Here is a 27,103-nt window from a genome sequence, read left to right on the forward strand (position 1 = left end):
CAACACACACACAGACCTAACCAGTTTGTCCCATTACTAACAACCCTTTGGCTTGCAGGTAAGACTCCTGATAATGGAGCCAAGCTGATATTAAACGTTTCTGTTTCCAGTGGTGGAACTTTTCCAGATGATGACGGGGCCAAACAGGAGGTAAAGAACTCGTTGTTTGTTGGGGAGAGTGAAAACCGTGGAACAGAGATGCCAGACAACCTTTTCTGGGGTCCTGGTGGCTTGGATCACAGTGGCCGAGCTCTTCCCAAGGGAGAGTAAGTAACTCAATGAGTCATCTACTCACTCGTGTATTAAAGTACTTCTCTGACTTTAATGTTTAAGAAAGAACTGCAGATGCTGCAAAAAAAACTCAGCGGGTGACACAGACGCGGCAGGTTAATTGGATTCTTTTTATAAGTCACGTCACAAGTAGATAGGGAGGTCAAGAAGGTTTTCATTCCATTAGCCTTCATCAGTCAGGGTATTGAGTCTAGAAGTTGGGATGCTATGTCACAGTGTAGGAGACATTGATATTGTCACACAGCCCCTTCGATGCGTCAGTTCGTTAACCCACTCCCTCCTGCTTCCTTGCATTCCAAACCATTTTATTTCCTTTCCCCATTTCTAGGACATTTCCTATGCGAGGGATACAGATCTACGATGGCCCAATAAACGTAGAGAACTGTACCTTCCGTAAATTTGTTGCTCTGGATGGTCGTCACACCAGTGCTATTGGGTTCCGGTTCAACAACTCGTGGCAGACCTGTCCAAATAACAACATGACCAACATCACATTCCAAGATGTCCCGGTAGGTCGCCTGATTTTAGTACCTCTCTCTATTCATGATTAGGTCAACAAATGCAAATGTGTATTTAGTGGGGGGTATGTTAATGATAAAATATCTACAGAAATTATTAACACGAAGAAATACTGTTCGGTAACGGCAGTGATAAAGCATGGGTTTTAGAATATATGTTTCTTTACGAAAAGTTAAAGGAACATACAACTGGAAGATTTATGAAGATGTTGCCAAAGAGTGTATCTCCTTGCTTTATGATGGATCATGATGTAGAATTAGAATAAATCTGGGTTGAGCTCGCGAATAGCAAAGGGCAGAGAATGTTAATTGGATTTCTACGTAGAATATATATTAAATGTAATATTGGGTATGGCCATCTCTTTTTCTGTGACCTTTCTTTGTAGCTTTAGCGCGTCCTGAGTTGATGAATGTTGCACCAGTTACGTAAATAATGTTTTGTCCAGCATGTACGTTCCCCAGAATGCTGCCTGGATTAGAGGGTTTCTGCTACAATGCGAGGTTGGATAAACATGGATTGTTTTATCTGGAACGTTGGACTTGATCTAAGTATATAAATTTATCAAAGGCATAGATAGGGTAGACAGTCAAAACTTTTTTCTCCCAGGGTGGAAATGTCCAAGACTAGAAGGCATAGGTATAAGGTGAGAGGGGTGAGAGGGGGGGAATTTATTGGAGATGTGCAGGACAAGTTTTTTTTCCACAGAGAGTGGTGGTGACCTGGAACTCATTGCTAGTGGTGATGGTGGAGGCAGATATGATAGTGGCGTTTAAGAGACTTTTAGATAGGCACATGGAAGCGCAAGGTATAGAAGAATATGGATCATGTACAGGCAGATAAGATCAGTTCATGTTCGCACTAACATTGTGGGCTGAGGGGCCCATTGCTGTGTTGTACTATTCCATGATCTATGTAACACTTGTTTATCTCCACCTTTAAGATCGCATCACGAGTCTTCTTTGGTGAGCCAGGCCGCTGGTTCAATCACTTGGATTTGGATGGTGATAAAACAACAATCCTACATGATGTGGATGGCTCAGTATCAGAGTATCCTGGAGCCTATATCGTTAAGCATGATAACTGGCTCCTCAGACATTCAGATTGCATTGATGTCCCAGACTGGCGATCTGCTATCTGCAGTGGTCACTACGCCCAGGTAACGCTCATAACTCCGGTTATCCAAGCTTCTGAATTTCCATTCATGCAGTTGCCCATTTTAAACTTTGCACTGTGCCGGCAGAAATAACATTGCAATTGCATGCGCCAAGAAAAGTAGCTCTCTATTCCTACAACAAACATTTCAGAGGTGTGCCCACAATTTTTGTTTGTGATATTAAGTATCTGATGTGATGAATTGTGTCTGATAATTGAATATAATTTTTAATTTTTTCATATATATAATACCCTCAACCAACCCCGTCTCACTCTCCCCCCCCTCCCCCACCTGTGTGTTTGGCGGTTGATTAGTGTGAGTGCAATGCCGCAGCCCCCCCCCCCCCCCCCCACCACACACAAACGCGCGTTGGGGAAACAGACCCAACGGGTCTGCACTTGGTCTAGTATATATATATATATATACATATAGCAAATGAGACTTTACGTGATATTTACATGATATAATTTAATTACACCATGGCAGAAACATGAAGGAAAATGTTGGCGCAAACTAATTCTTGAAGCAGTTCAGTTTAAAGCTTTGGCAGCATCTGTATGGAAATATCACAAGCCTGTATGATGGTCTGGAAAATTTTCCAAATTAAAATGAATGGATCTCACTCCATTTATGCCAAGTTCTGCATTGGCGCCGTCCACTTATAAAGTTGCCTCTGAAGCCACTGTTTGAGACACAGATTGCTATTCCCTCTGTGGTACTAGTTTCTAACGTGAAGGTCAGCATTTTGCGTGGAAGTCAGGTGGATCAATAAGTTCCAATAACTCTGGAATTAATTCTCAGAGTTGATTAGCAAAGTCCCAGTTTCATCTATAGAGAGACACAAAATTCTGGAGTAACTCAGCAGGTCAGGCAGCTTCTCAGGAGAAAATGGACAGGTGATGGTTTGGGTCAGGACCCTTCTTTAGAGTGATTGTAGGGGGTGGGGGGGGGGGGATCTGTCCTGTTTTTTGTTTTTCTGGCTTCCTATTCTCTTTCTTCCCTACCCCCTCCCTAAAATCAGCCTTAAGGAAGGGTTCCAACCCGAAATGTCACCTATCAATTTTCCCTGATCTGCTGAGTTACTCCAACACTTTGTGTCTATCTTTGGTATAAACCAGCATCTACAGTACCTTTTTATACATTATCCCAGTTTCTTCTTCTGGCTGATTGATGAGGAAAATAAAAAGATAACATGGAAGGACCGATCCAGGAGCCAAACTAGTCAACAAGGATGCCATGTGTAGTCAGAATTATACAGTGGCATCTGAGTCGGTTCAAGATCTCTAAAGCAACAATTACATTGACCTTAATCAATGGCAACTTGAAGATGTTGTTTATGGTTAAAGTACCCCTCCCTGCGGCTGCCAGAGTCTCAGCTGTATTGAATCATTTCACTGTTGAATCATTACAATTACCTGAAGCAGGACCGGGTATGCAAAAGCATAAAATACAACACCATTTAAAATATGTTTAGGAAGGAACTGCAGATGCTGGTTTAAACTGAAGATAAGACACACAAAGCTGGAGTAACTCAGTGGGTCAGGCAGTATCTCTGGAGAAATTTCAGGTTGAGACTCCAAGAAGCGTCTCGATCCGAAATGTCACCTATTCTTTTTTTCCAGAGATGCTGCCTGACCCATTGAGTTACTCCAGCACTTTGTGTTTTGCCAGGACATGTTGTTCTCATCAATTCACTTTCAACTGATGGAGGTGCCAAGTGGACCAAGTTCACTGTCTGCTCATGTGGCGGTGATTACTCCCAGAGATGACACATGTTGTGTGTTGTGCTGGTGCTAACTGCATGATAAGTGGAGAGCTAGAATCCTAACACACATCTGGGCAGAAACAACTCTATCTCAGTTGGACATCAACAGGTTTTAATTCGTGGTTGAAAATGTTAATATTTTCTCATTCACATTTAAAAAAAACAGAATTTGGACAACTGCAAAATAGGCTCAACATTCTTCAATTCGAGTCTCAATTCACGAGTCTCAATTCACCAAACTGACAAAATCAAATTATGACCATACCTGACCTCTTCACTATCTTTTTTTTTAATGACTTGGATTAAAGAAAACTGTAAACTTCGTTCAGAAAGTTGTGGCTTATTTAGCCACTCAAGCTTGTTCTGCCATTGAGTGTGATCATATCCATTGAACTAGTGCGTACAGGTGACTGATGATTGGCGGGGACTCAATGGGCCAAAGGGCCTATTTCCATGCTCAATCTCTAAACTAAATTAAACTGAACATCTAATTTATTGCTTAGCTCAATCAGCCCATATTTGTTCATAACTCTTACACCCATCAAACTTTCCTCATGGAGTCATGGAGTTGTCAGCACAGATGTACAACCTCTCTGACTCCGTTTCCCTTTCCCACCAATACTCGGTCTCCACGTCATGGCACCTTTCCTTGCACCACCTACCCATCTACTTCACCCTTTCCTGCCACCAAAATACTCTGGGTCCCTTTTTACACCAGACTCCAGCATCTGCAGTCCCTGGTGTTTCCTGTGTACCCAAACACTTCCTTCAGTTAATCAACAATTCATTTGGACTTCTTCAACTTCAATGCACTGAACATGGTGCTTAAACACTTCTCCACATAGAAGAAGTGAAGCACAGATTGGCTGGCCACTTTTCAGAGCACTACCACCCTGTGCACATGTCAGAGCTTCTGATTGTCTGCTGCTCTAACCTACACCCCACTGCCCCTTTGACCTTGTCATCTTCATCTTGCAGCATGTTGTTTACCCATGTCGGTCCTCAATTGTCAACTGACACAAGACAACATTGTTTATCTCCCCCTCAAGTTTAGCATCTACTTTGTGCATCGATGCCATGGACAAACTTGCCCTCTTTCCTGAGTTCTGAAAGCTGCCTCTGCCTGCCTTTGTACTAATTATTGTGCTTAACCAACATTCGCTGGTTTGCATGGTGCATTCACACAGCATTGTTGAAGATTCACTATATCTATTATCCTGAGTGAAATTCACATTCCATTTTAACGATCAAGTCAACCGAGGAAATGTTAACAAACAAATCTCCACACTGCATCTAATATCGAATTGTGAAAGGGCTCTAGATTGTTAGTTAGAGCATAGAGCAATGTAGCACAAGGATAGGCCCTTCGGACTACAATGTATGTGCCAAACATGGTACCAAGTTAAACTGATCTCATCTGCCTGTACATTATCCAAAATACCAAAACCTGACGTTTATGTTGCGGGAGAATTTATTTTCCAATTTAAACCTTTTAGCCCCATTCACAATGGACAAATAATCTGAAAGGTTTATAAACTACATATTTTATCCTTGACTTCAGATTTGAAAATGAGCTGCTGTTATACAACAGTGTGCATCTGACATCATGTAGAGAAATATTTTAATGGGGAATATTTTATCAACTTTTCCTATTATAAAAAGGATATATATTGGAGAGATGGTAGAAATTTGAGCACATTCCGCTTTGAACCTCTGATGCGAGCCGTGACTGCCAGACATTGCTGGCAACTGCTTTGTTTTTCACTCTGAGAGAAGTGAAAGCAGAAGTTTGATCTGAACTACAGGGTATACTGCCATTTCTCAGCTTGACTGTGGTTTATTTTGCTGGAAGGTTTACATTCAGGCCAAGCATCCATCAACGCTGAAGATGAAGATAATTAAAGATGAGTATCCCGATAAACCGCTCTTCCTAAAGGGAGCCCTGGGCAGACATTCCCATTACCAACAGTACCAGCCTGTGGTGATGCTACAGAAAGGATACACAGTGCACTGGGATGGATTCGCACCCCAGGAACTCACCATATGGCTCATCAACTTCAACCAGTGAGTGGTATTTTGTGATCCAAGTTGTGACACTTTCACAAGTCATAGGAGCTGAATTAGGCCATTCGGCCCTTTGAGTCTACTACGCCTTTAAAAATGGTAGAATTAAAAAAATTAAAAATATTAAGATAAAAATTAGATAAGAGCATCAACCAACGTGGTTGTGGAAGCCATATTCTTGATTAGTATATTAGTATATTGACATATTCCTGATTAGTAAGGATATTGTGGGTTATGGGGAGACAGCAGGAGAATGGGGCTGAGAGGGAAAGATAGATTAGACATGATCAGCCATGAATGGTGGAGTAGACTTGATGGGCCAAATGGCCTCATTCTGCTCCTGGAACTTATGAACTTATGAATTGTTAACAACATAAGAATACAAGAACACAAATAATAAATCCAGTTCCTCCATTCAATAAAATCAGAATTGAACTGTTACTCAGTGCACTTACTGATGCTAATCCCATGTCACTTGGATTTCTATTCCATAGAACATGCTACATAAAGTCAAGTTGTTATTGTCAAGCAAGATTTCCAAGCACAATGGCAGAGCAGATGTTATTGGGCTCGGAGGCTTGAGATTTATGCCTTACACACGATGTCCAGCAGTCCCAGTGTAGACAACTTGAACGCATTGAAACTGTACAGATGGTTTTGTGTTTAGGATGGTTTGGATTCAATGTTCTTTGTTGCCCTTGATCAGGATGTGAAATGCAAATACAATTGTGAAGTACAAAAAAAGCTATCAAATCCAACACTGATTTTAATTTTTCCCCATTGAAATCCACGCCAGGAATGACTGGATACAAGTGGGACTTTGTTATCCTAAAGGCAGCATGTTTAGCATCATATCGGACATCCATAATCGCTTGTCGAAAAGGACGTTTAAGACTGGAACCTTTCAGAGGACGTACAAGATGAACAACCTGGATCACGGCCACCCGGGCAGAAGCTATTATTTCTTCGATGAAGACACTGGGTTTGTCCCTCATATTTGTAAATGACACACAAAAACCAGGGATACTCAGCAGGTCAGGCAGCATTTGAGGAGAAACAGATTTTTCAATAGGCGCTGCCTAACATGCTGATTACCCCCAGCATTTTCTGTTTTTGTTTCATAGTCATAAGGTTACACAGCACAGAACCAGGACCTTCAATCCAACCCATTTATGTGACAAAGTTGCCTACATGAGTTTGTCCCATTTGCCAGCAATTGCCCCACATCCCTCTCAATCTTTTCTATCGATCTATCCATTCAGATGTCTTTTAAACGTTGTAATTGTACCTATCTCTGCTACTTCCTCCGGCAGTTCATTCCATATATCCACCACCCTGTGCCCCACTATGTGCTCCTCTTTAGATATTTCCCATCTCGCCTTAAACCTCTGCCCTCACGTTTTAGACTCCCTTACCCTGGGGAAAAGATTGTGACCAGATACCATTTTCATAAACCTCTATAAGGTCATCACTCGGCCTCCTGCACCTCTGAGAAAACAGTCCCAGCTCATTCAATCTCAACTTATAACTAAAGCCCCACAGTCCTGGCAACATCCTAGTGAATCTTTTCTGCACCCTCACTATCTTATTCCCATCCTTCCTACAATATGGCAACAAGAACTGCACAGAATACTCTTGGTACAGCAACATCTAATACAATTGTAACATGATGTTCCCAAATCCCTAACTCAGTGCCCCTACCAATTAAAGATAAGCATGCGATGTAACTACTTCACCGCCTTTTCTATCTGTCACGTTCTATCTGTCTATCTTTTCTATCGTCACGTTCAGGGAAGTATGCACTTGCATCCCTAACTCTCTCTGTTCTACGCCATCCCCCAGGGCCCTGCCATGCACTGTAAATATCCTGTCCAAGTTTAAAGATAGCAAAGTCAGGGGATATGTTAAGAAGGCAGGAACGGGATACTGATTGTGGTTGATCAACCATGATCACAGTGAATGGCGGTGCTGGCTCGAAGGGCAGAATAGCCTCCTCCTGAATCTAATGTCTATTGTCTATAACTCCCCAAAATCCACCACCACACATTTGTCCAGGTTAAATTCCATCTGCCATTCCTTTGCCCACTTTCCCATTTGATCTAGATCTTGTAATTGTGGACAACCTACTTCACTGCCCACCACACCACCAATGTTGCTGTCATCCTCAAACTTAGCAACCAGATTACCAGCATCTGTAGATGTTTCTAATTCAAATGTTTGTGACTTAAATGGTCTTTGCTGCATTGCCATGTTGTAATTGATATTATCTCGGGCAGGGAGAAAACCACACACATTATGGTGAAAGAAACTTCTCAATCTGTAGCCATTGGACTAAAAATTCAAGTGTGATTTTTATGATGTTAAAGCACTATTGCATGTCACCTCAATGCTTTTTCTAAATACAAAAACATGGGGTCAAAGGTCATTTGTTTTCACAGAGTACAAAACAATAAAATTGTTGCTGCAGCTTGAAAGGCACATAAATGCAACAACACAACAAATAAAGATACAATAAACAATAGTACAACAAAGAGAGTGGAGTAGGAATAGGTCATTCAGCTACTCCATCCCTCGAATCAACATGATCAAGGACCATCTGCCTGGGTCCCATCTTCTCATCTGTACCATTGGGCAGCACAGTGGCACAAGGGTAGAGCAGTGCCAGAGACCGGGTTCGATCCTGACCTCGGGTGCTGCCTGTATGGAGTTTGCACGTTCTCCCTGAACTGCATGGGTTTCCTCCGGGTGCGCTGGTTTGCTCACACATCCCAAAGACATGCAGGTTTGTAGGTTAATTGGCCTCTGTAAATTGCCCCTAATGCGTGTGGAGTGGATGCGAAAGCAGAATAACATAGAACTAGTGTATGGGTGATCGATTGTCGAAGTGGCCACGGTGGCCTGAAGGGCCTGTTTCCACGCTGTATCTCTAAAATTAAACCTCTAAAACTACTACCAGTTTTAAACTCTCAGTTTTTAAACTCTCAGTTTTTAAACTAACGCATCTATCCCCTGATTGTTCAAAGCCTTACCTGCCTCCGCTAAAGCACAATAGAACTATTGAACCATTTGCATACCCAATGATCTGACTTCCATAACCCTCCGAGAATCACCATCCACTGCGAGGTTCCTGCACTGCTCCATTCGACAACTCTTTCTTTATGATGTTGTATACGTGAATTTCTAGCCATTAGCTTTGCTGTTAGTACAACTAAACACGGAGTCAACATTTATTGCATTTGTACAATTTTCTTCTGTTAGAAAATGTGATTAATGTATTAGTCTAACACTGATTGCTTTCATAAATCTGCTGCAGCTGGCTGACAAACAAGTGTATTTATCTCTTGCTCCTAAAGGCTTCTCTTCCTGAAAGTGAAAGCCCACAAGAAACGGCACACGTTTGCTTTCTGCTCATTACAAGGTTGCGAGAGAATAAAGATCAAAGCCTCCTTTGCTGACAAAAGTAGCGTCAGCGACTGCGTATTGACAGCGTATCCCAAGTACAGCCAAATGCCAACGGTTGATGTCCCTATGCCAAAGAAATTACAAATAGCACAGCTGGTAAGTTGCTCGAGGCTCTGCCTGATATTTACCCTTTAATCCTCAAATTACTACAGTGAGGGTGAAGCATCTTTGAAATTTTTGACTGAGCTGCAATATCTCACCTGGCACCAAAACAAATCACAAAGTTATACGAACAAAGATAGCAGATTGCTACAGGTCCACTGGGCAAAGACCTCAGTGCCTCTCTGGAAGGCAGTAAAATCCACAATAGGGATTCAATAATCGATTACAGTAGGACACCGTCATAAATATGATATACACAAAAAGCTGGAGAAGTCAGCAGGACAGGTTCGGACAGAAGAAGGGTCTCGACCGGAAATGTCACGCATTCCTTCTCTCTAGAGATGCTGCCTGTCCTGCTGACTTACTCCAGCTTTTTGTGTCTATCTTCGGTTTAAACCAGCATCTGCAGTTCCTTCTTACACACTGTCATAAAGAAGGTTGATTATATTTGTTTAGAGCCTTGGTGAGACCTTACCTGGTGTAGTGTGCACTGCTTCGATCTGTTATGCAATCCGTGCTCTTCCAGACAAAACACTCGTACGCACGTATCTGTATACACATTTTAAAAAATGTTTGCTTGGGTACATGCTGCATTGCTGGGAGCCCAGAGCAAACCTCTGCCTTCCTCAGCAAAGGATCATTGTGGACAGGTGAAGGTCGAACAGGCCACGGCCAATGGTCCAGCCACTCATTGCTGAGATCAGGGGCTCAGGGCCAAACCTGGCTGGCACAGTAAGTGTGAGCATTGCTGGGGTACCTGGCTAATTGGATGTATCTCAGAGCTGGGGAGAAGTTTGCAGCCAAACAAAGAGAAGAAGAATCGGCTTCCATCGCCTCCAAATGCCGCTGCTAATCCCAGCACTACCCATGCCTACACTTTGCTGCAGCCCTTTATTCCCTCTCTCCTCTAACTCCCACTTTTCTTCCTTTATTTCTCTCTTCTGTCCTTTCCCTTCTTTGTCTGTCCTTTTCCCCGCATTGCTTTTTACCCATCACATGTGACATGCTTTATTTTGCACCAGTGCTTGGCACGTCATGAATTAATCTTAATGTACCATTATTAATTGGGCAGATACAATGTTTATTTATGCAAAGAAAAGTTTCAAAAAGATCAAGTGAAATAAAATAATGGTTGGTCAGGTTTGGCTTGTATTCAGTGGGTCAATTTCCTACTGCACCTTCACTGGTGCCAAAGTGTTCATCTGCATGAAGGTCAGGGAATAAATCAATGCATCCTTAACTGTCACAACTTTCAAGAAATGCAACCTTTTGCTCAAAGCATCTGGGAACCAATGGTTGCAGCTTCCTTCAACAACTCCTATGGTGTCCAATTGTTGTTCCTCATTCAAGAATGGGCCTCTGTCCTCATGGGTCACACAACACTTTCATTTCCCTTTCGGGGTTTACAGACAATGAGAGACCATAGAATTCAAGGACCTTGAGTGGATGTTGTGGACAGGGACTGTGGTGAAGTGGCACGTTCTTTGGAAGAGGAGTGTTGGTCTGTTGGTTGAAGAGAATTAACCAGAATGATGTAGCAGTCATAATGTGGCCAACTCCTGAACTCTTATTACCCACACTAATACAAGGTCATCTATGGTTTAGCATGATCTGGTGACGGGTTACAAGCTTTTGTGTACTCCATCAAGTGAAATAAATTGAAAAACATTTTTGCCGCTACATTTTCTCTTTACACAGAGCAACAGTGATCACTTCGTTGAGGTCAAACTTGAATCCTATAAAATGAGGTTCTTTCATATAAGAGAAGACATGGCCTATTCTGAAGTGAGTATCATCAGATTAACCTTCCTAGTTAATGTCTTGATTTGCTCAGTTCTTGTTGCCTTGAGATTCTTAAATGGAGGGATTTATGCATCTCGCAAAGGTAAGTCTTGGTCCGTACTGTCCAGTGGCAGTGATCTTTGCAAATAAAACTTCAGTTCCTTGTGTCTCCATTTGACAGCGCCAGTGCAGAGTCTCCTTAAAGTATGACTACTTTGAAGAAGTTCTCTCTCCAATGAGAGTTCTGTAAGACCCTCTCTCCCTGCTTCCCATCTCTAATTCTTGCTGCCCTGCTATCCACCTATCACTTGCCACCCTTTGTCCCATCCCCACTGATTTTCCAATTTCTTCACCCCAACTACAATGAGTCTGAAGAAGAGTCCCAACCCAAAATGTTGCCTATCCTTGTCCTCCAGAGATTCCGTCTGACCCGCTGAGTTACGCCAGCACTTTGTGTTCTATGCCAGATTGTAGCATCTGCAGTTTCTTGTGTCTCAATAAAATGCCCTTGCACACATCAGGGCTTTGCAAGGCACAGTGCTTATTGTATGTACCCTGATTTATACCTGCATTTTTCAGCTATACCACTGCCTGCTTCCTTTCAATCATTTTTGATTTTAAATCTGGGTTTGAAGAAGGGTCTTGACCTGAAACTTCACCCATTCTTTCTCTCCAGAGATGCTGCCTGTCCCGCTGAGTTACTCCAACACTTTGTGTCTATCTTCGGTTTAAACCAGCATCTGCAGTTCCTTCTTACATATTTTTGATTTTAAGATCTTTTGGGCAGGCTGGAGGCCAGAAAATGCTTTCTTGGGTGGATGGGGCAGAATTAGGGATGGTGTCTGGTTATACTGGGGTCCTGCCCCTTCGCCACCCTCTTCAATAGTTCTACCACCAAGAGATAGGACAGACATCAATAATCCAATCTGAATTATGGAGTACACCATATTCCCTATTATTTATGCTCAACAAATACTGTGTGCACAGACACTCCTTGCCTTTCAGGCACCTAGTTTTGATAAACATATCAACATGACTAGATAATTTAACTTGTGGTGCTTTATTGCTAAATGCAATCACGTCCAATCAGTTGTTTGACTTTATTTTCTCACCTTTGTTTCATATTCCTCGTTTCTTTATCCTATAAAACTTAATCACATACCAAAAAGTGTCAATTTAGAGTATCGGCAGCCTTTTTTAAGAAGGAATTCCAGATTTTCTGACAGTCAGGAAAAACGAACTCTTCGAATCACTGTGCCCTTTTACTGCAATTTGCTGCTCTAAGCCCCATTATCATTCTGAAGTGCTAGTTTCTTCCGTCCAACACTGTGGGCTCTTATTTTCTGAGGCACCTTGTTGAATGTCTTCTGGAGGTCCAAATACAATATTGCTACTGTTCCACTTTTCATTCTGTTTTAAACTTCAAACATTTTCCAATAAATCTGCCATGCACGATTTGTCCTTCATGAAGCCATTCGATTAGATTACAATTTCCCAAATGTGCTGCTGTTACTTCCATGGGCATTGATTTCAGAATTTTTCCAACAATAGATATTTGGCTAATTGACAGTTCCCCACATTCTGCCTCTCTTTTTGGATATTGATCTCATATTGGCAATTTTCAAATCCTTTTGTATCCACTAACTCAGTAGCCACTTCTTTATGTACCCTGATATGCAAGTCATCTGTTCCAGGGGCACCTTCCGCTTTTGGCCTAATTAATTTGCTTAATATCACATTTCTAATGATGGTGATTTAATTCCTCCCTAGCATTATTTTGTGACTAATGGGATATAACAGGGAAATATCTCTGATAGGGCAAGGCCAGGGTAATACATTTGCTCGAGGTCTTTGAGAGCATAATAAATTAATGACTCGGTCAAATTATCTTGCAATAGAGGAGGTCATTTTGCTGATCAAATGTATGCTGCCTCTCAAAGTGATCTCTTCAGTTCCATTCCCCTACTTGTTTCCCTGTAATCTATTCCCTCTCACGAGCTCATCAATTTAGCCCTACCCCCAATTTCCTTACTACCCACTTACATTAGAGGTGATTTACAATGGCCAATTGACCTTCTGGCCAACATGTCTTTGGAACGTGGGAGAAAACTGGGGCAGTCGGGGAAAGTCACAGAGAGACTTTACAAACTCACATAAACAGCATCAAAGGTCAGGATCAAGCCGCGAGGCTGCAGCTCTACCTACTGTGCCACTCCACCACACATTCATTGTGTGGGCAAAGTACTGTGAGAAGGGGAGTGGTTGGTGGGAATGGAAGAGAGAACATGGAGGCTTGAAGTGAACAGCTCTTTTTGTGGCCCATGTACAAGTGTCCCCAGCTTCCTTTGTATCTTTGCACAACTTTACATTTTCCAATACTTCCGTCACTCGACCAGGATCGTCTCTGTGTAATAGAACCTATCGAATCCATCAGTTCAGCAGTTTCATGTACTTTCTCTCGGCAGGTGAATGGGAAGAAGTATCACCACGACGATGAAGGAATGCAGATTGTTGTGATAGATGGCAAGACCGGAAAAGTGGTGGATAATAGAAGTTTCAGGCGTGCAATCCTGCGAGGAATCCCAATGCATGTGGAGAATTATGTGGCAAACATGAAGAACAAGTGAGTCACTGGGCTAATTGCCGTTTCACCTTTGCAAACCCGAAAGAGTTGATGACCAGTTCTGAAGCATTAGATTGTCTAGTCCCAGTTCCGGTGAGGAACTCTTGATGTGAAGAGAGTACAGTGGCATTTTATACTTAATGCCCATGTGAACTGGGACCCAGTGTGTGCAAGAACCCTGTATGGTAGGGGAGTCTACAACTAGAGAGCAAACAATTTAAGGCTTGTTTTTGTTGCTATACGACTATACAATCTTTCAGGAGGCAGCCATTACCATCTCTGAAAACTGCTGCAGAGACGGGAAAATAGAGGAAGAATTTTAGACCTATTTAGAATTTTTTTAAATTGGGGCAATTTGTCTTTAACCACAAGCCATCCTGCTGATTCCTGAGGACTTCAGTCATTAATAATTCAAATAGAATAGTGACCATCAATAGCCATCAGATTTTAAGTCAATGATCTTCTTCTTCTTGCGTATGGTGTGCACAGTCTAAAGTTATAGGGCAGCTTGTTCTATTTGAACTAATTTGATTGTGCACGCCAGGTTGATTGCATTCATCGAAACAGGGCGGACCACGTGAAGTTTGCAATCTTCCACCCCATGTCAATGATGATTCCCTGCCTCTGATGATAATCTGAGCTGCTCTTCATTCACTTATAAAAGCAAAAGGCAGTAAATACTTGATCTCTTGGAAAAACATTTAAACACAGTTCAAAACTTATCCCTTTTATGTGTTCTGGGCCAGTGCCTCAAGAACAGGCGCCTGAAGTCTTATTGCAACTTGCAGCACGCTCTGCCTTGCTTTGGCAGCCAGAGTTGCAAAGATAAAGTGCAGGTTCAGGAATCGTGTGGGAGAAAGCTAGTTTGTGCCATAACTTCGAGGACACTAACCAACCTGAAAAATAAGTCTTTCCTTCATCTAATTCCTGGTAGGAAAAGCATGAGGACAGGTTATGTGCGGTTTTTAGCATTTCCTGACAATTTGTTAAAATATTTATCCTGCTGCAGGATTATCAAACCCCTACTTTATGTCTATTGAACATTTTGCAAATTCCAAAATGCTAAAAACCTTAGAAGCAGGAACAGACCACATGGTCCCTCGAGCCCGCTCCACCATCCAGTGAGATAATGGCAAATCTTAGATTCTTCTTGATCATAATATCCATTGATTTCCGACAAGTGCGAAACTCCATCAATCCCGACCACAGATTCCAAATGGATGTTTTACATTCAAACCAATTAATTCTATACTGCGAACTGAAAATAAATTCAATGTTGAACAAAGTTTTGTGGGTTGTTTTAGAACGATACCATTCTGTGTAAGAACTGTGCACGCAATTCATATGTCGCTCACAATTTATTTTATTAAAAGTGGTTTGAGCTGTTACTTTAAAGATCCTTAATGAGGTATTTCCATTTCCAGCTCCATTGCACTGGTAACATCCAAAGGAAGACTAATTTCAGGAAGACCTTGGATGAAAGTTCTGGCAGAACTTGGAGCCACTGACATAAAGCTGAAGGGTAATGTCTGGAGGCACTTTCCTGATGTCACTCTGTATTTGTTCAACATTATTCGTATCTGAATGACTTTACTTTTAGTTTTTTTTTAGTTCCACGTATTCCTAATTTATTGTCAGCTGTGCTGCCAAGTGAGTGAGTATAGAGCAGCTGTAAAATACTGGGAGACCACGGTGCACAATTTATTCCACCAGATCTGTGCAGCATCTGACCGTTACCCACACAGCCTTCCCTGCAAGCACTGGTGTCCCAAATATCCCACTCGTGACCTCGAATCTCAAGCTTTCTTCCCTCCAGACACTCATCAGAGCTAAAACAGTTAATTTATAGTACTTGCCGTGGAGATAAGGATGTTCTTCCATTGACTATAGAATATTAAGCGTTAATGCTGAGGTGATTAACATGATTCATTTATTTAATGAGTAGTAAAAATGGTTTCCTCTGGTAGAAATGGATATGAGCAAAGGAGCAAGGAGGCCGTAAACGTTGTGTTTGATAGCTTTTATTTCAGGGTAGAACAAGGCAAAATCAGAAGATGTCGTTTATCAGAACATTTGAAAAGGTTCCACGTAGAAGGTTAATACATTGGATATAAATTTATGAGTTCCACACAGAAAGTTTAATACAGAGAGTATAAATTCATGGGCTCCTGTCCTTTAACCAATGGTAATATCAGCAAAGCAATTTAATAAATGCAGAAAAAATAATAAAAGGTACACAAAAATGCTGGAGAAACTCAGCGGGTGCAGCAGCATCTATGGAGCGAAGGAAATAGGCAATGTTTTGGGCCGAAACCCTTGGGTTTCATCCCAAAACTTTGCCTATTTCCTTCGCTCCATAGATGCTGCTGCACTCGCTGAGTTTCTCCAGCATTTTTGTGTACCTTTGATTTTCCAGCATCTGCAGTTCCTTCTTAAAAATGAAAAAATAATAAACATTGATCCTGCTTCAACTGGGGTAGTGTTCTGTTCTGTTCTGATCCCCGGGTTGTAGGAAGGGTGTGAGGACACTATAGAAGGTCTGGAAAAGATGTATTACATTTCCTGGTAATACAAATCAGATTATAAAGATAGATTAGAGAGGTGGGAACTGCTTTCTTTTAAGAAGAGAAAGCTGAGAGAAAATGTGATGGAAGTGCATGAAATGATTAGGGTCTGGGCAGAGTAAACCGTGAGAGGCTGCTCCGTTTTGTGGAGGGATTAAGGACAAAGTGTAATATTAAGGGGAAGACGAGGGTGACATGAGGGAAAAGGATGTGGTTGGATGTGGAATGCACTGGCTGCAGATATGTTGGAGTGATGAGACGATGCCTCCGCAAGCTGCACTTTTGTGCTGCCCTTTAAACCTTTAAGAGATGCTCAGAAATGTTTTAACAGCAATTCAAATCATTTCAAAAAAATGTACAAATTAAAAGTTACAAGTAAACATTAAGAATAAAATAAACACAAACACTTATACCATAATCAACTTTTACACAAGATCAACCACCCAATCCATGGGCTTATGCTATATGTTCCAGCCATCCCTGAGGGGCTGCACATGGGGTGATATCCAAGCCCTCAGCTTGCTGGGGGCTCTGCCACTGGGTTCAGTGTTAAGTCCAGAGGCACAGTGGAAGGTTGGACAAGCCACCCTCCAGCTCCAGTCACTCCTGCATTGTGCTCTGCATTACACAGTTGTGGAAGTCTGAGACAAGCTGACCCACGAAGGGGACTTTGTGGCGGGTTCTCTACAGAACTACTGCTAAACGTGGAACATTTCAGGCCAATTGCTTTGTTGAAAAATTCATTGATGATAGAGAACATGGGGGACTGGGTTAGAAAGAGGACTCAAAGGGTTATGGACAGGTTAAGCTCCTGAGCAAATGAGATAGGGAATCATACATAATGTAGGAAAATGAAAGCTTTTGCTCAAAGGAAGAAGGAAAAACATGAGTATTTGTAAACAGTGAGAAGCAAGACATTGTATGGTTCACTGGCTCTTAAGAGGTTTAACGTATATATGCTGGTAGAGAAAGCTGTTGGAAAGGCAAGTATTTCATTGGCCTTTCTTGCTAGAAGGCTGCAATACAAAGATAAGGGCGTCTTGCTAAGAATACAGAGAGTTTTGGTGGGAGTTGATGTGGTGTAATGTGTGCAGATTTTGGTGACCTTACCTGGACAACGATATGCAAGTCTTGGAGACAGCACAGTGTCACCAGGTTGACCATCTGGATGGGGCTTGTACAATGAGCAGAGATTTAGGAGAACTGGCCAAAATTGACAGGACTTTAGGAAAATTAGAACTTTTCTCCACCATGTTCCAAGATTCTGAGAGGGGAGGTTAGCAGGTTAAATATCAAAGGCTGTTTCCCCTGGCTGAAGAGTTTAGAACTTGAAAGCACAGTCTGTGAATAAGAGGTCAGCCATTTCATTACACATGACTGATGTGAATTCTTGGAACTCTGGCACAGAAAATGTGTGCTCAGTGTGGATATATTCAGGGTTAGTTTGTTTACAATTGGTCTTTAGAGTGTAGGTTTTAATAAATAGGGGTAAAAGTACATATATTTATTGTTATGTTCATTATAAGTGTAATAGTCACATCTACTAGGGCGTTAGCCTTGTAGTTTTGAAGCTATTAGCTGGAACACAGTTTCAGTTAAGGAGGTAAACAAACTGCCCATTATGGGGCCCATTGTATTTTTAATTGGGGAGCCTGTTACTGAGGGAATCATTTAAAAACGACAAGATGAAATTAAGACAGCTGACTCAGCTAGTGTTGCAAGAACATGGTTTACCCACACCAGTCCTTAAAGTGTGCACTTTGTTAATAAGGGGCCTCCAGTGAGAACTGTCCCCAATACTCCAGCAGTGGCCTAACCAATGTTTCATATATTTTTTCCATAGGCTCCATGTTCTTGTATTTGTTAGCAGGGGCATAAAATATAAGTGTCCTGTATGCATTCTTCGTCATCTTATCTTTTTACTTGTTTTTTTACCTGCCTGCCCCACAGAATTACTCCAGCTTTTTGTGTCTTTCTTTTCACCTGCCACCTTCACGAATTTGTGGACTTGTACCCCAATGTCCCACCATCCCTCAATCCTGCCTAGGACCCTGTCGTTCACTGTGTGTGTACTGCCTTTATTAGCTCTTCTATAGTGCATCATCTCACATTTATCAGGATTAAATACTGTCTGTCATTGCCCCGATGGGGATATTAAATAACCATAGTCCTCAGTGGGTTAAGATATTTGATCTGATGCCATACATTTTATGTGATATGAAGACTTTATCTTGTGGATATACCCTCTGATATAGCATGTTTTGCTTCATAGTAATAACTTTTACTGTATTTGTGTAATATAACGTCAGACATGTCTAGGTTTTGAAAATATTTTGGGTTGTTTCATGTGCACTGAGTGACACCATGTGGTAGACCATGGATTTAACATTCCGTCTTTCCCTATTCTAAGAACTGGGGAAGATAATCTGCCTTGTTGTGTCAATCCTTGGAAGCTTCCAAGTCATGCTGGGTTTGGGTATCACAGCTCCAGACGATGTGATCATTCTGGTCCTATGTAGTGTCTTGTTTGTAATTCTGGGAATTGGCAGCTGGATTATATCAATCTCAACCTTGAAAATTATAATTGATCTCCAGCATACACAGCCTTTATCAGCTGCAGAGCTTTCATTTCTTGTCGAAAAATCACTCCTGATTTCACAAGTTAAAGTCGAAGCTCAACTTGTGAAACAAAAGGAAATCAAATCAGCATTCACAACCCACCCACGCAGAGTCCAAACTCCAATTGCTACTTGCAGGCACTGTTTCAGCAGAGTGCTGAGAGGGGCAGTTGGAGGCTGTTCATATAATGCATTTCATCTTTTTACTCCATGCTTTTAGCAGGGTTGTCTCCCCCATGGTTCCACAAAGCCTTAGCAACCGTCAAAACTGACCTCCATCCCTCTCACAGCTCCTGCTCCCAGTTGCACACCCTTTTCTTCTGCCTGAGTTTCTGCTAACATTGCAGTGCATCTCCTTTATTCAAGCACACACCGTACTGCAGAAAGTTAGCTTTCACTTATAGTGATGAACTAAGCTAATACTTCACCTAATGCTACCACCTTCACTATAAGGTGACAACACTTTTCACTGTACCAATTGGTACATGTGACAAATAAATGTATCTTGTATCTATCTTGTATCCTCCATCAGCCATGACATCACATCTTGGTTAGCAGGGACGAGTTGTGCTGATGGGGCTGTTTCCATGCTGTATAATTCTAAATGTACAGTAGAGAAATGAGGCCCTTCAGCCCACTTCATCATGCTGACCATCTATGTCTTTCCTATCCAAAAAACTTTTAAACATTGTAAATGTATCTGCCTCCACCACCACCACTGTCAGCCAGATATTCACCACCCTATTCTTAATGGGTGTGAAAAAGTTACCCCTCGGATCACATTCAAATATCTACCCTTTCATAAACCGGTGCACTACAGTTGTAGACTCCCCTGATCTGGGGAAAAGATTTGGACTATCCTATTTGTGCCCCTTATAATTTTATGAATCTCTGTAAGGATACCCCTCAGCCTTCTACTTTCCACTGAGAATAAACCCAGCCTATCCAATCTTTGGTTATAACTCCATGTCCTGATGAATTTGCTTTATATTCACCATTAAAACCACTGTTCTTGGAGTGTGATAATCCCTTAATTAAAAAAATGGTGAAAGTGACCAAAAAGTAGTTTGAAACAGCATTATTGTTTACACTGAAGGATGTGCTATAGTGCCCATGTGTGCAAAATAAGAGCTTGAGGAATTATCACCGTTGCCATATCTTTGCATGGTACACACTTGTAAGATTGGTTGACACTGTCGCCAACAGGGTGACAAGCACGGAGCCAAGAGCTTGGCTTATTACCTGTCCAGATTTTACTACTTCTCACATTTCTGTTATTGTTAATTTGTGTCTGTAAACCATCCAATCTCTCCCCCACCCCAGTCTGATGAATAATTACTTATCTGAAACATTGACCAGTTTCTCTTTCCACAAATGCTACCTGACTGGCTCAGTTCTTCCAGCATTTGGGTTTTTGTTCCTGATTCCACCCTTTCTCTTCCTGGTTTTCACTTTTAATAGACTTCAGGTTCAATTCACCCTTTGCTTGCCAATGCAAAAAAAAAAAATCACTATTTACACTACTGAGAAATACTTAGGTTATTGCAGGTTTTCTGGATCTGTTTACATAGATATGCTTTGGTTTATATACAATAATTGCAACTTTTACAGCTGTTTCTCTGTTTATTACTTTATTTCAGATAAATTGGTATTTGTCGGATATAAAGGAAGTTTCAAACCTGAGTGGGTCAAGCTTGCTGTTGGGGAAGATACAGCCCTACTTCATGAGGTCCTCCCAATCCCCATCACAAAGAAGTTGAAACTATGAGCGACCACACTTCACTGCAGAGGCTGAATGCAAGTCTTGGTATACAGGATCAATCTTGGAATACTACTGAGTTTTAAATGCAGTTTGTTGCAACATAGTCAAAGTTCCCAAGATGTTGCGGTAGTACAATATATTTAACATTGTGTTTATTTGTCTGTGAACAAGGCTTGTTTCAAAAGCTGATATTTGTAGACAGTACTTGAGAAACCATTTTAACTCCAATCTTTCCGTACACCCGAAATAGCTGGTCATTTTCGGATATGCTATTCTTCCTACGTCTGTATGTTGAGGTGTTTTCAACCTGACTTTATTTAGTGTTGTATGTAAATTTCTATTTATTTATTGAGTCATTATAGAACAACACCAAGACACTCGTGGAAATGTATTGTACAATTTACATGTATTTTCCATTTAGCTGTTGCTTTATCTGGTAACACCGCTCTCCTGAAATAATGGCATTCTAAGTGTTGGCTGAGATTGTAATTTATTAGAGTTGAGATGCATTTCAAGGGGACCTTTGGATGTAATTTATAACCTATCATTTGAATAAATTACAGATTGTCTATGTGATGTTTCCTAATAAATGTAAAGCTGAAAAGGATTTGCAGTGACTTGTTGAATGGCACACACTTCCATACATGTCCAAATAATTGCTATTGGAAGGTACATATTAATCATTTTCTGCAATACTGGCACTGAAGTCCAAAGTCTTTCATTGACAGAAAATGCCATTAACATGATCATTATCTCTATACTAAAAAAACAATTCAAAAATATGTAATCTTGGTGTAGACTTGTGCCAAAAGATCAACTATTCTAACTTGTATATGAAGGAACAGCAGATACTGGTTTAAACCGAAGATAGACGCAAAATGCTGGGGTAACTTGGCGGAACATGCACCATCTCTGGAGCAAAGCGATGGGTGGTTTCAGGTTAAGACCCTTCTTTGGAATGCCTGCAAGGAGAACATTATACATCTGGAATACATCAGTGTCAATTCCCTAGAGCAACGTTTGCAGCATAGCAAGACCTAGATCACATTTGCTTTAGGCTGGTCATCTTTTGGACCTCTGAGACCACATACCCATCTTGAGCACACTGTTTACTAACAATTTACACCATTTAAATACAGCACATGCATGGACAAGTTGGGCTGAGGCGCTTGCTTCTATGCTTTATGAATGACAAAAAATTGAAACAAATTTGAAATGAACAGAAAGGTTGAGCATGTCAACCCATAATCAACAGAGCATCCATTCCTCACCAATGCTTGACTGCTGCTTTAGATTTGACACAACATGGAACCAGGCCTTTCTGCACCCGAGTCCACGCCGATCAGCGATCACCCCGCACACTAGCACCATCCTACACACTAGGGACAATTTACAGAAGCCAATTAACCTACAAACCTGTATGTCTTTGGAGTGTGGGAGGAAACTGGAGCACCTTGAGAAAACTCACATGGCAACAGTGAGAACGTATAAACTCCTTACAGACAGCGCCCATCGTCAGGATTGAATCCGGATTTCTGACAGTACAAGGCAACAACTGCACCATTGTGCTGCTGTTTGGACTGAGTAAACTGATCAATAAATGTCAGTAGTGATACTTCCAACAATTTAAAGAAGTAATAGTTGCTGCAGCTAGATTACTAGCATAGCAAACAACAAAGAAATGAAGTTATAGGTGACTCTTTACAGCAATTGCAAGACATCCTGTTCCGACTGTATAGATTTATTCTGTAAAAAATGTTTACCGATTCATAGTTTCAGTTCAGATGAATGGAATACAATTTTCTTTGAAAAATATCAGAAGTTACTGACAATTGTATTCTTCCTACTGTATGAAAAGTACATTTGACATTACTGTATCATTGTAATACAATTAGATACAGATTGAATGTTCTTCAATACAAAGGCTAATCAAAAGAAAGATAATAACATAAATGGACACAGTACCGTTTGTTCCCAAGTACAGTCCAAAAGAAATTTGGTACACAACACAGGTGAATGAAAAATAGCAACTCTTCCAATAACAGAGTTCATGTTATGGTCACCATTCATAGAAGTCATCAACAGTAAATCACCCGAGGATGTGAAGAGTACTTCAATCACAAAGGTACTTGGTGTTTTTTTACATTTAAATATGATTAAATAAAGAGACAGCCCATTCAGTGTTAAAGCACAAAGTGCAGGCCAAAAAGGTGATCTTTTTTTTACTGTACTTCAGTTGCACTCTTTTCATCGAGTCTGAAAGTCATTAGAAAATGATATATTAACAATGAGCATTGGGACCCGACCACAGTTCCAACTTTAAAAACTATCACCGTGTGCTACAAAATTCAGTATTCATGAATCCAACTGCAGCTTCATGTTAAGGAATCTCAACATCAAAAGGCAACACATGTAATGCAAAAAGAAATTTTTGATCTCCATCTAACTCAGTTACTTCACAGCTCATTTTTGTTGGCCCGATTATCTTTCGATGAAGCTGCTGTAGGTTTTTTCTTATCCGGCTTGATGTCATTCTTCTTTTTCTCTGCTCCTTTTCCAGGATATGTCTGCCCTTCAACCGTAACATCAGCACACCGTTCCTGATTTACCAGAAAGTCTTTAATCTCCCAAGCGTAGCTTCCGTCACGCAGCATGAAGATGGCCCGATCAGAACCAACTACAAATCTAGAAGAGGAAAATTAAACAATTATGCTCAAATTTAAGACTATAAATGCTGAAGTAAACACAATATTTTTTTGCATAAAATTATCTTGCATCCAACTAGAAGCAGGCAATGAGGCATAAGATTTAAAAAAACTATCAGAAACTGCACATGTATCTATCAAGCAGCAGCAAGGGCAACAGTAGAAGGATATCCAATCAGGTGCATCATGCACAATTTTCAATGATCACTAGTCAACATGCAATATTAAGTTAGAATGACCAATTCGGCAATTGCACAGAACAAATTCTGCATAATTGAAAGGGCTTCCAAGTACAATATCAACAAACTAGAAATGTTTCTAATACCCTGGATTAGGAAACGTTATACAACACAACTGCCACACTGCCAAAACATTCTAAAACAAAGTTTTGGATGAGCTTTGCACATCCACAATTGTTTTAACCATAATGTTCAGGCGCTTACCTTTGTACATCATAATTTGCATTATATAGACTGCCTTGCCAAAGACTGGTTATCTCTTCAGTTTCCTTCTCTATGGGATTCCCTGCCACTGTTGCAAATATCATTAATGTTTTGCCTTTCTTGGTTAACTTTAGAAGGCCTTCAGGATTGCTGGCATCAAGTTTGGAAAAGTCTATTGGTGGTGAAGTTCTCTTGTGTTCTGGTAAATCCCCTTCTTCTATATCATCATCTTTCTGTATTAAAACAAATAACACAATGAATTTCGACTAAGGAGAAATTATTTTGTCAGTGATTTTAGATTTTTTGATTTTTCACATAGTGATGGAGCGGGTGTGCAAGGAGAAAGCTCAGGACTAGCAGGCGAACACAGACTCTTGCAAACAATTCCACACAGCTAGTCAACCCTTCCACAACAAATACTGTCCATCAGTTAGACACAAAATATTGGAGTAACTCAGCGGGACAGGCAACATCTCTGGAGAGAAGGAATGGGTGACGTTTCGGGTCGAGACTCTTCTTCAGACTGATGACTTTCCATCACAGTATTCCTTGAAGGACTCCTCATCTGGAGTCCATTGCCCCTCATCCAAAGTTCCATTTGCTTCACAGCATTTAGGCTGGGAAACCTGTGGGCTGAACAATCCAATGAGTTTATTTATTTCAATTAAAAACTACTGACAGAAGTATTCATACAAGGTCATTGGATTTTTCGTTTGAGGAGATATAAAAAGTAGTATTTTGGATTTTTTAATAGTTTTATGTTTTTAATAAAAGGTGGCACAATGTCACAGCTGGTGGAGCCAAAGTGTTCAATCTTGGTGGAGTTTACACATTCTCCCCATGTCCGTGTGGGGTTTCTCGGGTTTCCTCCCACATCCCAAAGACGTGCAGGTTTGTGGGTTAATTGGCCTCTGTAAATTGCCCCTAGTGTGTAGGAAACGAAAACTAGTGTGAACAGGTGATCAATGGTCAGCATGGAACTGACAATTACTTGTGGTAATCCTGGCTTGCCAAACGCAGAATAATCCATTTATTCACATTTTCTTCTGTCAGATATCCAACTCTCTATCCATGTCAGTATATTAATCCCATTCTAACCTTAATGGCCAACCTCCTGTGGATCTTCAAAAACTCTCTAAATATCCAAAATACTTTAAATGACCCCCATAGTCACATCCTCAATAGTATTACTTGGAAACATTTTTTTTCTTTCATAAGCCATTGCCACTTCTGATCAGTATTATTGCTCTTTCCAAGATTTTCCTGAACCTGACCCGAAACGTTGCCCATTTCCTTCCCTCCATAGAGGCTGCCTCACCCGCTGAGTTTCTCCAGCATTTTTGTCTACCTCCAGGTTTAGGAACAGCTTTGTCCCAACATCCACCGGGCAACTGAACCCTACAAACATTAACTAAACTTCAAACTAAAAACTGTCCGGTTTACACTGGGGTCTTCTGTGTTTTGTTTTGTACTAATATTGTTTTTGTTGTATTATTTATTGAACGTTTTTTGTTTGTTTTATTATGTTATCTATTGAATATCGTGTTTACAAACGTGTATGAACCTGCGAGAAAGAATGTAATTGTTCGGTTTAGGTACATAGACACAAAGTGTTGGAGTAACTCAGCGGGATAGGCAGCATCACTGGAGAGATGGAATGGGTGACGTTTCGGATCGAGACCCACCTACAGACCGAGTTCCATTACAAACTCCAACAGTTTCCCTACAACTGACGTTGGGCTAATGTAATTGTTCGGGTTTGGTACTTATGCCAAACACGTGTGATTTCAGGACACACACCAACAGGTTAACTACGACTGACCTTAAGCAGTAGGTCAGTAGGTCTCGAGGAAGAGCAGGCACAAATTCAAGAAGCTGTACAAACGAAGAGTCAACCGACTTCCTGGCCTGCGGTTTAACGGTTTCCAAGGTCGGACCCAATTTTATTTTGTTCCATATGTAAAACGGAAAGCCAAAGTGTTTCCAAAGTCTTTCTTTAACTCTGGAGCAATCACTACGCAGCAGAGAAGTGGACTCAGAAGGATATTGGCGCTATTATACACAAAGGTCTGGGTTCGGTAGCGCCCTGGGTCTGCGCCCTGTAGTGTAGTGTAGTGGCCCACACCACCCTACCCACCCCACGGAGAGTGTTACCTCCCATTCCTCCAGCAGCCGCGCCATATCGGCATCGTTGTAGTCGCGGATGTCCTTTTTCTTCTTGCCGGCTTTCGGCCGATTGTCGTCACCGACCACGCCGGCACACATCACGGCCAGCGACAGCAGCAGCAGCAGTGGGCACAACCTGCTCGGCGCCATCTTGCAACCAAAGCCTCGGCGACGTCGTCGTCGGGAGCGCGCGCGGCGTTGCCTGGGCGTCGGCGGCGGGAGCGCGCCCGGCATTACGTGAGCGGCATTGCCTAGGAGGAGACGTGGGCGGGAGCGCGCGCGGCGATGTACGAACCTGCGATCACTGGGCGACGTCGTCAGGAGCGCGCGCGGCGTTGCCTGGGCGACGGGAGCGGGAGCGCGCGCGGCGTTGCCTAGGCGACTTGAGCGGGAGCGCGCGGCGCGGCTGCTTCAGGCAAGTTCACTGAGTTATTTATTTCTCCAACTGGAGATGGGGATGTTGGCCTAAACCAAATTATCTTCATTGGCCTAATCAAAGTACCAATGAAGGCTTATCCTTATCATCTTCAATTGGAATAACGGGCGCAAATGGCTCTTCCGTCACAAAATGGCACATTAAATCTAACGCATAACAATATAAAATGTGTAATGTTACGTGAAGTGCAATGTGCACCTCTATTCGCTACAAACCAGAGTGGGCATTACAGCAAGAAGAGGGGGGGGACAGGAAGTATTAACACGATTGAGGATAGGACACACTCACCTGAACAGCACATTAAAAATATTGGGAAAACACCCTACTGGGCTGTGTGAGGAATGCCATCAACCAGAAACAGTTCAGCATGCCCTAGTTGCATGTAGGAGATATGAGACAGAAAGAGGATTTATGATCATTGAAATGAGGAAAATTGGATTGACAGAAATATCAGTAAAGAACATTCTAGAGTGTGGAGGGAAAGGAAAAGGAATAAAGTTGTTGTTTGATTTCTTGAGGTCTGGGCTTATAAAAAGGATCTAATATAAAGACACGAGTACTGTGGAATGAAGCCAGAAGGTGGCAGCAATGCAACATTGCGGATGCCGGCTGCCGTAAAACTCCAAAGAAGAAGAAGTGTAATGTCAA

At 41.6% G+C, this 27,103-nt stretch overlaps 2 protein-coding genes across 3 annotated transcripts in view; one reads left to right on the plus strand and one right to left on the minus strand.

Annotated features, from left to right (window-relative positions):
- cemip (cell migration inducing hyaluronidase 1) overlaps window positions 1-21,554 on the plus strand; it is a 118,407-nt gene extending 96,853 nt beyond the window's left edge. For both annotated transcript variants that reach the window (XM_055661201.1, XM_055661200.1), the window contains exons 20-29: window positions 111-266; window positions 620-800; window positions 1,751-1,966; window positions 5,581-5,792; window positions 6,589-6,774; window positions 9,146-9,350; window positions 11,055-11,141; window positions 13,604-13,761; window positions 15,186-15,283; window positions 20,584-21,554. In XM_055661201.1, the coding sequence (XP_055517176.1) occupies window positions 111-266; window positions 620-800; window positions 1,751-1,966; window positions 5,581-5,792; window positions 6,589-6,774; window positions 9,146-9,350; window positions 11,055-11,141; window positions 13,604-13,761; window positions 15,186-15,283; window positions 20,584-20,711 (1,627 nt within the window). In that variant the 3' untranslated portion in view covers window positions 20,712-21,554. The remainder of the gene's footprint in view (window positions 1-110; window positions 267-619; window positions 801-1,750; window positions 1,967-5,580; window positions 5,793-6,588; window positions 6,775-9,145; window positions 9,351-11,054; window positions 11,142-13,603; window positions 13,762-15,185; window positions 15,284-20,583) is intronic.
- Window positions 21,555-22,434: 880 nt separating this feature from the next.
- Window positions 22,435-26,268, minus strand: mesd (mesoderm development LRP chaperone). The gene is made up of 3 exons (XM_055661204.1): window positions 26,008-26,268; window positions 23,854-24,086; window positions 22,435-23,390 (listed from the first exon to the last, which is right to left on the minus strand). The coding sequence occupies exons 1-3, from the start codon at window positions 26,251-26,253 to the stop codon at window positions 23,162-23,164; spliced, it is 708 nt and encodes a 235-aa protein (XP_055517179.1). The 5' UTR covers window positions 26,254-26,268; the 3' UTR covers window positions 22,435-23,161.
- Window positions 26,269-27,103: the final 835 nt, after the last annotated feature.

This window comes from Leucoraja erinacea, chromosome 33, assembly GCF_028641065.1.
Source record: "Leucoraja erinacea ecotype New England chromosome 33, Leri_hhj_1, whole genome shotgun sequence".
Classification (NCBI taxonomy): domain Eukaryota; kingdom Metazoa; phylum Chordata; class Chondrichthyes; order Rajiformes; family Rajidae; genus Leucoraja; species Leucoraja erinaceus.

Coding starts and splice junctions, on each gene's coding strand:
- mesd (XM_055661204.1), bottom strand. CDS start 26,253: ATGCCGGGCGCGCTCCCGCCGCCGACGCCCAGGCAACGCCGCGCGCGC. Junction 24,087..26,007: donor GGCTGCTGGAGGAATGGGAG/GTAACACTCTCC, acceptor GTTTTAATACAG/AAAGATGATGATATAGAAGA. Junction 23,391..23,853: donor GCAAATTATGATGTACAAAG/GTAAGCGCCTGA, acceptor TTCCTCTTCTAG/ATTTGTAGTTGGTTCTGATC.